General features: G+C 39.8%; 2 protein-coding genes across 3 annotated transcripts in view; one reads left to right on the top strand and one right to left on the bottom strand.

The window, feature by feature from the left end:
- sls (sallimus) overlaps positions 1–17699 on the top strand; it is a 133217-nt gene that overhangs the window by 24920 nt on the left and 90598 nt on the right. Inside the window, exons 41-50 of one of the 2 annotated variants that reach the window (XM_087412214.1) lie at positions 7449–7652; positions 7789–7952; positions 8096–10897; positions 11107–11293; positions 12209–12904; positions 13217–13402; positions 13699–14214; positions 14717–14814; positions 14920–15100; positions 15294–15371. In XM_087412214.1, the coding sequence (XP_087268340.1) occupies positions 7449–7652; positions 7789–7952; positions 8096–10897; positions 11107–11293; positions 12209–12904; positions 13217–13402; positions 13699–14214; positions 14717–14814; positions 14920–15100; positions 15294–15371 (5112 nt within the window). Of the gene's footprint in view, positions 1–7448; positions 7653–7788; positions 7953–8095; positions 10898–11106; positions 11294–12208; positions 12905–13216; positions 13403–13698; positions 14215–14716; positions 14815–14919; positions 15101–15293; positions 16847–17699 lie in introns of those variants that run through there. The other variant, XM_087412213.1, reaches the window with a different exon arrangement.
- Positions 70–5767, bottom strand: LOC147907734 (uncharacterized). The gene has a single exon (XM_087412215.1). The coding sequence runs from the start codon at positions 5756–5758 to the stop codon at positions 1136–1138; it is 4623 nt and encodes a 1540-aa protein (XP_087268341.1). The 5' UTR covers positions 5759–5767; the 3' UTR covers positions 70–1135.

Below are 17699 nucleotides of genomic sequence, written 5' to 3'. Positions count from 1 at the left end.
CGCGGAAAAAGGTTCGAGTGAGAAAACGGTACAAGGTTGATATGATGCACGACAGTGAAGAGAACTCCGTTTCATTTAATTTAACAAAAGAATTTCTTTAATGTATTCAGTTACAAAGTCAAAAGATATAATTAATTAAAGATTAGATTAACAGAATATTAAATGCGGTCACCCTTTCCAAATTGAGCTTGGAAATGCGGTGATGGAAAATCTCGGCGATTTTCCTCGAAGCTTCTCGAAAGTTTCGGTTTATAGCGATTTCACTAAACGGTTAGCACGGCGATTTTTCTCGGCACTTCTTGAAAGATTCGATTTATAGCGATTTCACTAAACGGTTAGCACGGCGATTTTACGAAGCGAGATTATGACTCTAAGAACTCTAAGAACTTTTTGGAAGTAAGAACTCTGAGAAGTCTAAGAATTCTAAGCGGTGTAGACGGTATAAGCGGTGTAGACTATTTCCGCAATCTGCGCAATCTGCCTTTAGAACCGGCGAGATCGAAGCATTTATTACTTCCGGTCCGGGCTTTCTTCTTGGGAGAAATCCAATTAAATTTTGCCACAATCGTAATTATCACGTGGCATTGGTTGTACAAAATTGATTGGCGCTTTCGATTCTTTTCTAGCGACGTTCAACGTAACAGTCATGCGCGACAGAAAATCCGTACGCGGGATTGGTGACAGCGCGTGACGTATTCGTCGGAGCGCGGCGCTCGCGTGCGCGAATCGAATTGTTCTAGAACTTTCGATGGTCCGTTGTCGGTGCCTGTTTGCGTGTACCGAATTGTTTTGAAAGACTACAGAACAATGAATCTCTGACTTTGATGAGGCTTAAAGTCAGGCTCGAGATGAAATCACGAGCTCGCCTTGTGCGTGCGTTCAATAACAATTACTGTCGGTCGACCGAAGGAATTCTTACCTTTTTTTTTGAATTACCGATCTCAAACATCCCGCCCGCCTCGTCATCTCCGTGACGATATATGTATAAGGTTACGCATGGAGATTACAAAAAAAACAGTAAACGCGAAAATAAAACAAGCGATACAATGCAATGAATTCGTGGAAGAACTTGAGCCGTAAACGAGAGTTATCTGATAAATAACATTGACGAAATGATTCACGAAAGTACACGCGATCAATTCAAGCTCTTCTTTACATCTGATGCACTGGAGTGCGAGATAAACGCGTTAGCCTCGTCTGGCAATAAAACTAATTTGATCAAAGGACGAGTTAATTCAGATGAGGCGGTTTTGATTGTGACCACCCGCACTACGCCGTCGTCTCCAGGATGTAGCTGCGTGATTCGCGCCAGAGGCCACTTATTTGGTGGTGAGAGCTCGGAGCGAATGATGCATAGCGATCCAAGGCGTGGTGGCAAAGCGTCCTTGGTCCATTTCGGTCTGGTAGCCAGAGTGTGTAAGTACTCGCGTGACCATCTCTGCCAGAAGTGGTCTCGCATTCGCTGAATAAGTTGCCACCTGGAAAGAAAATTTTCCCTCTTGTCCGACAAGGACGGCTCAGGAATGGCCAGCAGTGGTGCTCCAATGAGCAGGTGACCCGGTGTCAGAGCCGTGAGGTCGTCGGAGTCGTCCGAAAGTGCATACATGGGCCTTGAGTTCAGGCATGCTTCCACTTGTGCGAGCAGGGTGCTCATTTCCTCGAAGGTGAGCCTGGTTTCGCCGATGGTTCGGCGCAGGTGATACTTAGCCGATTTCACGGCTGCCTCCCAGAGACCACCAAAATGAGGTGCCGAAGGAGGATTGAAATGCCACTGGATCCCCTCCGATGTAGCTACGTGTGCGATCTTTTGTCCTTCTGCCGAGGAGGCTCGAAGCATTTCTCGAAGTTGCCGATCGGCGCCCAAAAAATTGGTGCCGCAATCCGAATAAATGTCTGAGCACAGTCCTCGGCGAGATGTGAATCGACGGAGAGCAGCCAGGAAGGCGTCGGTGGTGTACGCTGAAACAGCCTCGAGATGAACGGCCTTGGAGCTAAAACAAACAAATACGGCGATGAACGCTTTGTGAGCGCTGTGCCCACGCCCTTTGCTCGTCCTGATGAAAATAGGCCCGGCGTAGTCGATGCCCACGTGAAGAAATGGTCGCGCTGGCGTCACTCTTCCTGGAGGAAGGTTTCCCATCTTTGGTTGCGGAGTGGCAGCCCTCCACCGTGTGCATGTCACGCACTGATGCAGCCATCGCTTGACCACCGCTCGGCCTTGTGGAATCCAGAACCGGAGGCGTAGCAATCCCAGGGTCATCTGGACTCCTCCGTGGAGAGTACGGCGATGGTAGGCTTCCACCAGCAGGCGAGTGAGCCATGACCCTGGAGGCACGATGATCGGATGTCGCTCGTCGAACGACAGCGCTGCGTGCTTGAGACGCCCTCCAACTCGCAGAATTCCGTGCTCGTCCATGCACGGGCTGAGGGTTCGCAGATGGCTGGATCTGGCAAGGTCGCGCTTGTCTTCGAGAGCTGCTCTCTCCTCTTGGTAATGCCGTGACTGCGCTATGCGTATCCACCTGATGAGCGCCGCGTCGAGTTCAGCTGGGAGAAGCGCCGACCCGTTGTGCTGACCGTTCACAGAGCCGACCGCGCGACCGCGGTGACGCCAACGCACGCACCAGGAAGTCGCTCTGAGCAGCTGGTGAAGCGACGAGAATCTGAGCAGTTCTTCCGGCTCGAGGTTGCTCCTGACGACTGCTGCGAGTGTTGCGGCCCGCCGCTCTGGTACGTCCTTGATGGGCTCGAGGTTGACGCTTGGCCATAGCGACGAATTCCCGCTCAACCAGGCGGGGCCCGTCCACCATAAGGAATGGCTGAGGAGCTCACTTGGTGTCAGACCCCGAGAGGCGCAGTCGGCAGGGTTGTCCTTGCCCGGGACGTGACGCCATTGAGCCTCTGGAAGCTGCTGCTGGATTCGTGTCACCCTGTTGGCCACGTACGTTTTCCAGCGCGAGGCATGACCTCGAATCCAGTGGAGCGTGACCTTGGAGTCGGACCACAGGATCACTGGCGTTGTCGCCAGGTTTAGCACAGAGCGCGTGTGCACGAGCACGCTTGTAAGCAAGGCGGCGGCGCAGAGTTCGAGTCGCGGGAGAGAAACGAGCTTGATCGGCGCGACCTTGCTTTTGGCGGTCAACAACAGAGTCTTCGTTTGGTTGTTTGCGGTGATACGGAGGTACACCACGGCGGCGTAACCTCTTTCGGACGCGTCCGCGAAGCCGTGCAGTTCGAGTTGAGAGCTCGTGTCGCCGGTGCCGAGCCAGCGGCCGACTCTGATCTTCTCAAGCAGTGGAAGTCCTTCCCAGAGCTGCTTCCACTTTCCAGCGATGGTTGACGGCAATGGTGTGTCCCACTCTAGCTGCTGTAGCCAGGCCGATTGAATCAAAATTTTAGCTTGAATGGTTACTGGAGCCAGCCATCCGAGCGGGTCGAAGAGTCGAGCGGTCTCCGACAGCAGACTTCTCTTGGTGAACGTGACGACGGTGCGAGGAGGGACGGAGAAGGCGAATTCGTCTCTAGTTGGATACCAGCGCAATCCCAGCGTGGAGTGGTTCTCTAGGTCCCACGACCGCGAGTCTCTGGTGAGACAGTACTCAGGCGGAATGTCGCGAAGAAGTTCCTGACAGTTGGCGGCCCACTTTCGGAGAGGGAACCCGCCCGCCATGCAGAGGTTGCGTAGCTCGACTTGGAGCGCGATAGCGTCGTCTTTATCGTGCGCTCCGGTTACGATATCGTCGACGTAGCAGTCGTGTCGTAAAGCACTCGCGCCTCGAGGGAAACGCGGTCCGTCGTCATCGGCGAGCTGACGCAGCGTGCGAATGGCGAGAAATGGCGCGCAAGCGAGACCGTAAGTGACAGTTTTTAATGTGAACTCGCGTACAGGCTCATCAACGCGGTGTCGCCACAGGATGCACTGATGTCTATGGTCGTCGGGATGCACAAGAATTTGCCGATACATCTTCTCGATGTCGGCCACTAGCGCGTATCGGTGCCATCGCCACCGCAAAAGCACGTTCGCGAGGGGTGGCAGCAGGTTAGCCCCAACTAATAGATGCGTATTGAGCGACTCACCAGACCTTGTACGCTGCGATCCGTTGAAGACGACTCTGAGCTTAGTCGTGGTGCTGGACTCACGAAGGACACCGTGATGCGGAAGGTAGCACCGATCTTCGCTGGAATTCGGAGGTTCTCGCGCCAATTCCATGTGCCCTTGGTCCTCGTAGTCCTTCAGGAAGGCTCGGTAGAGATCGCCGAATCGTGCGTCTCTCTCGCAGCGTCGCTCCATGGCGACTAAAAGTCGTTGCGCAGGTCTTCGCGTCTCAACTAGCGTCGTCGGCGGAGATGCAAAAGGTAGTCGCACTATGTATCTTCCTTCGGCAGTGCGTTGGTGCAGCAGCGCGAAGATGTCCTCGCATTGCTGCTCCTTTGGCGTGAGAGCGACGGGAGCGGGCACTTCTCGCTCCTGCTCCCAGAAGCGGTGCACAAGGTCGGCCAACTCGTGATCTGCTGTGCACTGAAGCGAGTGGCGTTGTGCTGAGTTGTTTACTCGGTCGCAACCTCCCGATAAGATCCAGCCGAGCAGCGTCTTTTGAGCGATAGGCGCTTGGGGGCCTCCCTTGCGGAGACCATCCTGGAGAATGATTGAGCATACTTCCGCTCCAAAAAGCAACTCAATAGCGTCGTTTGCTGTGTAGTCGGGATCAGCCAGTTGGAGCCCCTTTAGATGTGGCCACTCAGTTCTGATCCTTGCGTGAGAGCCTTGATAAAGCGACAGACGTGGCAGAACAAAGGCTCCGACGGTGAAGTCGGTCCCTGTTGTTAATGAGGTCACCTTGAGTGTCACCTTTCCCCTGCTGGGCCCGGAGCTTTTGCCGCTGATGCCGATGACCTCGATTGAGGATCGAGAGCGTGGCAAGCGTAGGCGTTGGACCAGAGCCTCGGAAATTAGAGAAATTTCCGAACCTTGATCGATGAGCACGCGTGTGGTGTGCTGATTGCCGTGACGATCAGCGATGGAAACTCGCGCCGTTGCGAGCAAAATGGCCTTGTGGTTGTTGTCGCGTCGCACCGCAGACAGTGAGCTGACTTCTTGAGGTTTCGGTGAAGCGTACGCGTCGTGTAACATGGAGTGGTGACGAGACTTGCACGTAGCACACGTCTTCGTCGAATGGCACTTCGCGAAAGCATGAGAGCCGAGACAGTTAAAGCACAGCCTGTGAGTTTCGGCGACGGCCTTGCGGTCGGCCGCGGATTTCTTCTTGAATTCTTCACACGCCATCACGTGGTGCTTACTCTTGCATAGAACGCATTGAGAAGACTCGGTGTGTTTCTTGACGTGATGCGACTTGGCGGATCGCGACGGGTTGTCGGAGACCTTGAGCGATTGTGGTTTGGCGGCTGTGAGAGTAAGTGCTCGTTGGTTTATGAAGTTCATTAGCTCTTTAAGAGTGGGCATGTCGCTCGAGGCGCGTGAGAGTGACTCCCACTCCAGGCGAGTTCTTGGATCGAAGAGCTCGACGGCAAGATGAGTTAGTAGATCGAAGCCATGAGAGTTGATAGGCCTATCAATGTTCTCCTGGCCGTTGACTACCCTGGTCAAGACGTTGAAAACGCGGTTGAGCTCCTCCGCACTTTCGCTCTTCATCTTAGCCACGGCGGTAAACTTGGAGAAATTGGAGCGAGATAACTCTCTCTTATTTTCATACCGCTCGCTTAGCAGCTCCCATGCGCGTGGATAGTTGTCTTCGGTCATCGCTAATGGTTGAATCAGTTCCTTGGCAGGACCCTCCAGACAAGTTTTCAGGTAATGAAATTTTTCGATTGCGGAGAGTGATGAATTGCTGCCAACAATGGATTGGAAGAGGTCTCGGAATGTAGGCCAGTCTTCGAACGCGCCAGAGAAAGAACTAATCTTGAGGCGAGGCAGCGACGGTTTTCCGGAAGACTCATTACCTTCTGTTTTGGAAGCTGAGCTCGGTTCCTTCACCTTGAGTTTCCGAACATGGTTGAGAAGGAGACTTCGTTGCGTGATGTACGTCACTCTCGCTGAGTGAGCGACTCTGGTCGAGTTGTATTCGCTCTCCGCGAATGCATCTTCAAGATGCTCTATGATGAGTTCATGCTGAGCCTCAAATTTCGCCCACAATCCATCCAGAAGACCGACGACTGTCTCGGCGGCTTCCAGCGTAATGTTCGCTGCGCCGAGCTCCTCCAGATCTGATACTGACTGAGCCATGCGATGGCGAAGGTCGCTTTGCTTCGTCAGCAAATTCTGCAGTTTCTTACCCATCACTCACTCTTTCTTTTCAGCACTAGCAAACTGAACGCGATGCACTCGACACTGCGGATGCCGGCGAGCATCCGGCTCGAAGGACCAGAAAATGTGCGAGAGCGCACCGCGCGGAAAAAGGTTCGAGTGAGAAAACGGTACAAGGTTGATATGATGCACGACAGTGAAGAGAACTCCGTTTCATTTAATTTAACAAAAGAATTTCTTTAATGTATTCAGTTACAAAGTCAAAAGATATAATTAATTAAAGATCAGATTAACAGAATATTAAATGCGGTCACCTTTTCCAAATTGAGCTTGGAAATGCGGTGATGGAAAATCTCGGCGATTTTCCTCGAAGCTTCTCGAAAGTTTCGGTTTATAGCGATTTCACTAAACGGTTAGCACGGCGATTTTTCTCGGCACTTCTTGAAAGATTCGATTTATAGCGATTTCACTAAACGGTTAGCACGGCGATTTTACGAAGCGAGATTATGACTCTAAGAACTCTAAGAACTTTTTTGGAAGTAAGAACTCTGAGAAGTCTAAGAATTCTAAGCGGTGTAGACGGTATAAGCGGTGTAGACTATTTCCGCAATCTGCGCAATCTGCCTTTAGAACCGGCGAGATCGAAGCATTTATTACTTCCGGTCCGGGCTTTCTTCTTGGGAGAAATCCAATTAAATTTTGCCACAATCGTAATTATCACGTGGCATTGGTTGTACAAAATTGATTGGCGCTTTCGATTCTTTTCTAGCGACGTTCAACGTAACAGTCATGCGCGACAGAAAATCCGTACGCGGGATTGGTGACAGCGCGTGACGTATTCGTCGGAGCGCGGCGCTCGCGTGCGCGAATCGAATTGTTCTAGAACTTTCGATGGTCCGTTGTCGGTGCCTGTTTGCGTGTACCGAATTGTTTTGAAAGACTACAGAACAATGAATCTCTGACTTTGATGAGGCTTAAAGTCAGGCTCGAGATGAAATCACGAGCTCGCCTTGTGCGTGCGTTCAATAACAATTACTGTCGGTCGACCGAAGGAATTCTTACCTTTTTTTTTGAATTACCGATCTCAAACAGTGGCATACATATATAAATTAATCAAGGAAGATTGTACATAAATTTTATACAATGTATATTTTATACAATGTATGTATTCACTGTATAATTTTAGAAACAATATTTCCCCCGGTTTTCGGCAAGCGCCTCAAAGCTCAAGTAATAAAAAAAGGAGATCGTGTTATTATGGAAGTAGAAATTACTGGTATTCCTGAGCCAATAGTTAATTGGTATAAAAACGATATTCTAATTAATGAACAACCACAAAAATTAAAAATTACTCAACAAGGAAATTGTTACACGTTGATTATAGACAAGGGTATATATTTTTATTCATAAATTCTCATCATATGATTGAATAAGTTTTTATTAACGGTTCTCTCACTTTATAATTAATAATTATTAAATATTTTAAGAATTTATTTTGTTAATCTGTTGTATTACATATAAAACAGCTAAAGAAGAAGATGCCGGCAAATACATGGTAAGAGCAACGAATGCCGGTGGCGAGGCACAGAGTATCGCTGATATCGCGGTCTTCGAACCAAAGCCTGATACTATGGTCGAAGTACATAAAACTGTCATTTATGAAAATATCCAGGATAAAAATGTCATCCAGGTAACTTATCTTTAATATAAGCAAGCTATAATATTTCTATTATGATAATATAAATGGAATAAAATTTAATGTTCTGAAATCAGTAGTATTTATTGTTTCTAAACACTTCTAAAATTATTATATTATATTATATTTACACTTAGTCCGAAGCGAAAAAGGAAGAGATATCATCAGGTACTTTAATAAGCGAACAGATACCAACAACAGCGTTAGTTAAATTGCCCAAGCCTGTTACGATATCGAGTACAATTGATACTATGCAAAAGATCGAACCAGAAGCAAAGACTAGTAAATCGGAAACGATTTCATCTACAATCGAATCCCATGAAACCGAAACGAAGTCAGAACAGAAGTTCCATATGAAACTTGAACATAAAACTCCATCTATTGTGGAGTCTAAACCTCGAATCGAGCAAACGATCGCAACAAAGAAAATCGACCGTGACAAGGAAAATGTTACGAAGCCATTAATAAAAACAGAGGAAAAATCAACGATTAACAACGAAAACATAGAAACTTCTACGATTGTAAAAAAAGATGCGTTGAGTTTCTTCGAGTCCATTACGAAGGAAAGTGAGATAATGCCAAAAGGGCCAAAGGAAATGATTAAGTTAACAGAAGAAGGGCTTCAAGGAGCGAAAGTTGGAAAATTAACAAAGAATTATGAGCAAGCAACTATTTATCAGGAAACAAAGAAACCAGAGGTAAGATCGTCAGACTTGCAAACAATGAAGAAGACCGCTCAGGATATTTTTACCAAATTAGAACAAGGATCATCATCTCGTGGAGTGGAAAATAAGCTATTTGAATTTCCATATGAGAGTTCTAAGTTGCCCTCAATGGAAGTAAAAAAAACTGTAGAGGAAAAGACATTTGTCGATTCGTCCATTTCGCAACTACAAAATCAGACGGAGAATTTTAAAATGATGATGAAAAGTTTTGATCTTGTGCCGGAACCACCTCCCGAGATATGCTACATGCCAAAACCAGAAGAGAAAAAGAAACGACCTGATGTATTTGTTAAGGCAAAACAGCTTCAAGAATCTTTTGATAAAACATTATCTCCAATAGATGCTCCAATCGGAGGCGTAAAGATCTTTCCTACGTCTACTTCAAAAGTAACAGAACCTGTCAAAGCTGCGGAACCTGTTCTCGCAGTTATAATACCACCGCCCTTTGAGAAGAAAGAAACATTTGAAGAAACATGCATACGAAAGAAAGATGCATATGAGAAGAAGGAAAGCAAATACTTTAAAGAAGAAAAGATGGAACCATGGAGATACGCTTCAACGTCTGTATTGAGAAGTAGTTCTCCTATTAGACCGTGGTCATCATCATCGGATGTGGAAACTAAATCGCACGTGTCTACAGATCTATCAGAATATAGATGTCATTCAGCTGCTTCTAGTCAGCAAGAAATTTTGAGATCTACATCGCCGAAACCATCTGCAGATGCATTGGCAATGGAAAAATCCTGGGCGAAAAAATATGTAGAATCAAATAGAAAATCATGGCCACCACAAACTAAACCTATTCAAAAATATGAATGGAATGTTCCTATTGAAGAATACAAAAGCTCTTCGAAAGACTTTCAGCAGAAAATTGAGGAAACACCGGAAGGCATAATAAAGAAAATTAGTACGGAATCGTCTGCCAATGTACAGAAACAGTCATGGTGTACCAAAGAAGAGTTCACTGAAAAAATAATAGAAGCATCTCCGCCTACGAAATTAGGTCCGATAATCTATAATGCCGAGACAATTAAAGTCGATCATACTGTAAATACTATGCAAGAGAAAGCTTTGTTTGAAAAATACATTACTGAATGTGACATGAAAAAATCTGAAACGACACAAAAATCTGAAGATTTCAGCTCGAAACGTTGGACAGAAGACAAAGAGTTGAAAGCACCTAGTTTGGTAAAGAGAGTCGAACCAGCTACCAAATCACTTCCGACACCACATCTTATGAAGACAGAAATAGACTCTGTCACTATCAAGCCAGGATCTCCTCCGGAAATTGGATATATATCACCATCTTTTATAAAAGAAAAAACTAGATTGGAGCATACCACGACAGTAGAAGAAAGAGTAGAGGAACCACCTATACTTCCACCAAAAGATGTACACATTACACCACCGTCTGTTCCAGCCAAAAAACCTGTCAAACTCTCGACACCACTTCCGTCAAAATTTGTTAAAGGTTCCTTTAGTCATGAAAGTGATTACGAGTCCGATTTTGATAGTCGTCCAAAAGCAAAATGGAGACCTTACGAGAGCGACAACGAAGAACCACATTATCGAAGAGTTAAAGCACCTGTTCCGAAACAGTCGACGAGGCCAAGATCTACCGAACCCGAGCCACTTCCACCTTCCAAATTTGAGACTCCTGCACAATTTACAGGATCATCACTCGTTACCACAGAATCTTCCGAAAAGGCAGCAAAAAAAATAATATTTAAACGACATGAAAGAGAAGTCAAACAACAACAACAGCAAAACTTAATTCCTCTGAAACCTGGTTCTCCACCAATTTACGTACAGCCAAGTACAAAGAGTTTGATGCCAAAATCTCCTGTCAAAAAACCGGAATCACCAAAGTTTAAAACAAAAGTTTTTCAACAAGAAAGTGGTTATATGGCAGATACTGATGAGCCATTTCAACAGAAGGCTTCATCTGTGACTACGCAAAAATTTCTTGGAAAACACGATGGACTTTCAACAATAGTTCACACTGAGAGCCGTACTACTGAGAGTAGAACGAAATCCTTTGAAAGTAGTTACAAAACTGATCATTTGCAAAAAGAAGAATCTTCCTTTGTCTTGCCATCTATTTGTAGTGCACAAGCGACACCCAAAGCTGTTCAACAACAACGTAGCTCGTTGGAAAAGAGCTACGAATCAGCAACTGACAGCAGTAGTCTGCGCAGATTCGAATCCATGAAGGTTCGAGATTTGATGCGTGTCCGTGTGCCATTTCAAATGTTATTTTTTAATGCTTGCTTAGGAAATCAATAATTAATAAATATCATGAAATATTTCGTAGATTTAACAGATTGTATAATATTAATAAATGTGTGTATGCCATTTGTGCTTTTTGTAGCGCTATGTATAAGTGCATTAAATCAGAAGTCTTAAAAAAATATTATTTGCAGGAAACGGGATATTCCCTAAACCAATTACATAGAAAATTGGTACCAGCAGAAAAAATTCTGTCGATTTCTCCGAGTCCTTCGAAATTAGTGAAGGGTGACTTCCGCGAGAGCGACTACGAGAGTGATGATGGTAGAATATTGTCGTGCCATACAGTTAGCTCCACGAAATTTAATGTTGCCGATTCAGGTATTACTTATTAAAATTAACATTTAAATTGAAATACTTTATTAATCAATGTATAAAATTATATGACTTGTATCATTAAACCGTTAATTAAACAATTTATTAGTGTTTTATATATATATATAATACTAATAAATTGTTTAATTAACGGTATATATATATATATATATATATATATATATATATATAATATATCTGGAGACACAGTATATTAACATAAATAATTATATATAGATATATATTTATTTATGTTAGAATATAATATATTACAATACAATTCATTCTGTTATAAATATAAGTGATACAGAAAGAATGATATGAAAGACAACATATTTTTGACAATATATTGAACAAATATATATGACCACTGTTTTATAGTCACAATTAGACCACTGCTTTATAATCCGAATTACATTATAATTTTATGTATTTTAAATAGAAAATAATTAGAAGCTAAATCCTTAACAAACAAATGTTTAATTTTTATTTTTCAATTAATAATGTATAGTTTTTTGCTTTATCCATGCATAAGTTTTCTTATCTAACTTATCTTGCATGCTATTTCTTTCAATTAGAAGTGATTATTAAGTTTCGTCTCTTTTATAATCGCCACAGCTTATTTTTACATAGTGAATTTATTTCTTATGGAGCATGCCTTCCACTATCTAGTTATAACCGGTTTCATCATCGTTTCAAGATCGAGAAAAGTCCGACATATCATCAATATTTAATTTATGAAAGTAACATGAAAAATATATCAAGACCGAAATTCATTAAATTTTATTTTCTTGCTTTAATAAGATCTGTTCGACGTGTGAAACCGGCCGCTACTATTCTATCTTCCTTTGTTACTATGCTCTTTTCTCGAGCGGTCAGAAAAGGTTTGAAGAAGATCACACGGACAAACTTTTCATATAGGAAAACCAATGGAACCAAGTTCGTCTCACAAACAACATACAGTAATCGTACCAACAAAACCGAAAACGGTTCTCTTACCCGGCTCTCCACCAGAAATCGCGTATGCACCACCTCAGCCGCAACGACAATTTTACGAGGCACATACAAGCATGCCATTTACCAATGCGATGGGCACAGAGACAAAGAAAACCGTAAGGATGGACGAATCAACGGAGAATTCTAGAAGGGTTGTTACTGTTGAGCAAACAAGTCGCGTCATCAAGTTTGGCGACACAAATACCACAACTGTCCAAAAACAGCAAAAAGCTAATTATTATGTGCCTAAACCGAAAAAATTTGTACAAGGACAATTTCGAGAATCTGATTACGAGAGCGATGTAGATTCAAGCAGAATTCGACCTAAATGGGCTCCAGCAGATAGTGACACGGAGGATCCATATTATCGAAAAGTTCAACCACCCACAGGAAGAAGTGCAAGATCTTCGAGTGCACCGATATACAATGTATCACCGATGGAATTTGACACTAGTTTTTCGTCACTGACGCAGATTCGCAGAGGAGATATAGATAAAAAGATTAATTTCCAAAAATATCAGCAACATACAACTTCCGAAAAGGTCGATAATATTTTACAGCCTGGTACACCACCTGAATATGGATTCATCTCGAAAAGCGACGTAAAAAAAGCAGCAAGCCGTAAGAGCAATATCAATGCTACATAACATTTTTACATTATGTTTGTAATAGATGTATAGACATATTTTTTTTGCGACAAAATGATAAACAATGGTAGATAAATTAGTAATTACATTCACAACTATATCGCTTTACATCTTTGTCGGTCATTTGTTCTTTATTTGACTAATTATTAATTTCTTTTTCTTGTTTTACACATATATAGAAATAGTGCTTGTGCATAAATAATGTTTGTTTTCTTTTTATTTGAAAAATAGGTAAATGAATTCTTTCTTGTTTTGTACAAAATATAAAGTTCTGAAATTTTCGCAGACATTGCGTCACGTCACATGAATGATATGACGAGCAGCTTCAAATCAAAAACCGAAAAATTTGTAAGTGATATCCAATCAGATTTGAAACAGGGTAAATCGATTTTGAAGCATACTAATGACTCCAAAATAACTGATAGTGATGAGCCAAGAACTTATAGAGAAGAATCGCGAGTCTCTGAACATGGTAATACTAATAATATTACTTTTCTTAATTTCTAATTAAAAAGATATATTTGACTCATAATTGTGACTCGTAATTTGTATGTCCATATATTAAACATGTATTATAAATAATATAATATAATATAAAAATAATTAATATAAAAATATAACACATGTACACACATTTACATACTTGTAAATTACAATCTCACTATCGTAAAGTATAAAATAGATCGTGTATATATATATATATGAAGAAGTCCATAAATAAAGTACATTAGCGTAATATAAGCGTGTAATGTTCATTGACGCAAACAGGAACAAAACAAATTGATCCGGATACTGGACTCGTATATTTCAAGTACGATTTTGGCTACGAATTTGGTATCATTTTACCTGGCGAAGGTAAAAAGACGGTTGAAAGCAGCAAGAAGATAATTCAAGGACAGAAACGTTCCAGTGACATAGAAGTGCCTATAATCCATGAGTTTACTGAAAAGAAAACAAATGGTTTTATGAAAAAAGGCACATTTTTGAACCGCCAGAACAAGATAGGAAATAAATTCGAAAACTCAAAGACTGTTAAATGGGAGCCAACATCGGAAAGCGACTTTTCTGAAGCTGAAGATATGAAAAATCTCAATAAGAAACAATCGAAGGGAGCTAGTATAGAAAGTTCGATGGCGCTTCCAAGTCTCGTCATACCTAGTTCTGTATCATCATCAAGATGGGATCATACAACACCCAGTCCGCTTTCTCTTAGTCCAAGTCTGCCAAGCCTCTCTCCAAGACAGAGTAGCGCTACTGGACCACCTAGTAATGTGGATTCTGCAGGTACATACCTGCCGTCGAGAACATGTGTTGACGTTATTCAATTTTCTTGCTTTGCTTCAATCGTTATATTATTGTAATGAAATTCTTATTAAATAATCTCTTGTTATACTTTTGAATAGCTATAGTTTCTATTGTAATTTGCATTAAAACTGCTTCGTTGCTTTTTGCGTACTCGGATTTTTCTCGAGATTTCTCTAACGAATTTACAACATCAAAAAATTTAGGAAATAAATAATAATCAATAATAATAATTAAGTGTAATAAGCCTTTCATGATACATTGTTAAATATTACTTTAAAACTAAATGCTACTTACTTTCATGCGTGCTAACATATTATTTATTTAGATTTTAGGTTTTAACAATTTATGTCACTTGCTATTGTACAATTATACTAAATTACGCATTAATCACTTTGCCACGTCTATATTCTTTTATTGCTACATACTGTTAGTAAATATTAATATTATTTTTCCAATAAGTTTTATAAAAAAAATTGTATAGGTTCACCTTGGCCGCTTAGCAACGGCGTGTCATCGATTACAGAAGTAATTCAACCTTATATCGAAGTTTTACCGAAGAAGGCTCCTACATTCATTACGGTAATATAGTTAAATTAATAACATTAATAATGTTAAAGGCTTTTTATTAATTTTAAAATAATTCTAATCAAGAATGTTACAAAGAAATGTTGATCATTATTACAGCCACTGAAAGATATTGCGGTAATAAGCGGACAACCAGCTAGATTCGAATGTATTGTTCAAGCAGAACCACAACCCAATATTCTATGGTCAAAAGACAATAGAATCGTAGAAAATTCTAAGAGTCACGAAGTTCAATACAGAAACGGCATTTGTCGTCTTACCATAATGAGAGCTTTACCCGGTACGGTACAAGTGTATATATATATATATAATATTTATGTTTGCTATTTAATCTTTTAATTGTATTAATTTATTTTTGCATAAATTTTTACAAAATTATTTGCTTAAAATTATTTGAATGAAATAATTATATTCAAATATAAAGAAGAAAATAATAATTCTCTGTCAGATAATTATGCATTTTTCTTACGTAGAGGATGCCGGGACTTATGCATGTACGGCAACGAATAGTTTAGGTTCCATCATAACTTCTGCCAACTTGGAAGTTCCAGGTAATAGACGTTCTATATATGCCCCTATTTCGTAAAAATCTGATGAAGAAAGGAATCAACAATCGAATGGAATAAATACAAAGGTGGTGGAATATTTAATTTTCAATTTCGATGATACCGATTTTCATATTGTATCGTATTATTACTTAACCAGGTCACAAACTAATATGGTGAAGGAAATAATGACATATAATGCTCGACATTGTATTCCCTATGCGAGAAAAAATCCAAATTTTTTAATGCAGATAAGCGAATAATTCGATTTCAAACTGCTTTTCCTACGTATCTTGCTTTTTATCAGGAATAAACGAAAATTTTTATTATAATATAAATAAATAAATATATATGGTGCTACTAATATAATGTGCTAAAATATAATAGGGCAAAAATGGATTAGCTTTGTTTCAATGATGCAATTTCATTTTTATTGCATTTTATTCAAATATTTGAATTAATATTTTGGTGAAAGCTAGTCAAATCAAACTAGTCAATAATTAATTAATAAATAGTGAAAGAAATAAAAATGCAAAAATTGCCTCATCAAATAGCATATAAAATATTTTAATAGTATCATGAACAAATTAAGAAAAGTTTTTTTTGTATACTTTACTTGTTTACGTATTATCTGTTTACAAGTATATTGTGACTTGTTATTAAAATATTGTATTATATTTTTAATTTTTCTTTACGCATGTTAATTATTTTTTTGTCAAGATTGTTACAAATTAGAATTATAAGATTTGTTGTCAGAATTAGCTTTACAAAAAGTAATGATGAAAAATAACATTTGACAAAATAGGAAATAAATGCAACTTATTGTTTTAATACAAAGATTAATATCATTTTTAAATTATTCTATTTATATATCATAATATATATAATATTGTTGGAATTATCGCTATCGGATTATTTAAAAATATGATAAGAGAAAGTTATTTATTATTAAATAGTAAATAAATAAAATAAGAGCGTTTCGATCGTTCTAGATGTGACTCTTTATTTTATAATTTTTACAAATTTTTATGTTAATTATTTTTGCTTAAAATACAACAAGTTAATATTTTATATCTAAACGGAATATGAGATATCTATTACGAGGCATGTACGGGGCTATGCTACAAATCGCTATTTTATTAGCTCCTTGCGTTCACAGAAGAAATAATATTTAAAATTTATATTTAGTATGTGTAATTCAAAAAATATAGTCACAAAAAATGGCATTTTTTGTAAAATTTCATGAAACGCATCAACGTTTTATAAGTCACGTAAATGACTGTTATTAAATGATCGAAGATAATTTAAAAGTACGATATTTTAATATATTTTCTCATCGCAAGGGGTTAACTTTTATTTATTAATCTTGCTCTTCAGGAATTGACAATAATATTTATATACTATGTAAATAAACGTATGCTTTCTCTACAATCTAAACTTGGGTAAACTTGGTTTAATAAATTATTTCACATTCTTGCCTATATCATCTTCCTTTTTTATTCTGCCTCTATAATTGCCTTCTTTTTAGTTTATAAGATATTATAAAGCATTGGCAATTTAATGATGAACGGAAATATAAGGTAAGATAATTATTTATAAAATAATGTTAGCATGTCATATAAACGTATTAGAATGTCATATATTATTGTATTTTGTTTTTCTGTAAATAACATTAGTTTATAAACAAATGTTTTTTTTTCAATTATTTTGAAGGATAGTTTCCCATAGATTTTTGAATGACAAAAACAATGCCGCAAATTAAATTTTACTAGCATGTCAGGTTTCTAAAATTGACATTTAATATACAAAAAATAGATTTTTTTGTGATATTTGATATTTTTTCGTAAAAAAGATTAACATTATCTTGAAATTCTGATCAGAAGTCATGTATATTGTCTATCCTCTATATACTTAATGCATTTCTTTTATGTCAATATTTTACTACTTAGCCATATTATAAATAGATTTAAATACTAAGTTTTCTAAGATAGCAAATTTTCCTCGTATGAAGATGAATTCAATCATACTTATAAAGTGCCTAGTTTGTGATTATCAATACATAGTGTAATTTATAGATTCCGTTAATGTATATGTATATGCATATATACACACACACACACACACACACACATATACATACATATATATGCATATATATATATATATATACACAAGAAGCGTCATTTTAATTGCCCACCTCAAATATCTCGAAAAAATGTATTAAAAAAATATATATTTCAGATAAAAAGAGATCTTTATTATTGTAAAAAAAATTTGTTATCTTAGAAAAGCCCTGCATTTAAATCTTTTATAATATAGAAAAAATATGATATT

The sequence above is a fragment of the Acromyrmex echinatior genome, chromosome 12, assembly GCF_024713525.1.
Source record: "Acromyrmex echinatior isolate Ae372 chromosome 12, ASM2471352v2, whole genome shotgun sequence".
Lineage (NCBI taxonomy): Eukaryota > Metazoa > Arthropoda > Insecta > Hymenoptera > Formicidae > Acromyrmex > Acromyrmex echinatior.
This window is presented reverse-complemented; position numbering and strand designations above follow the sequence as displayed.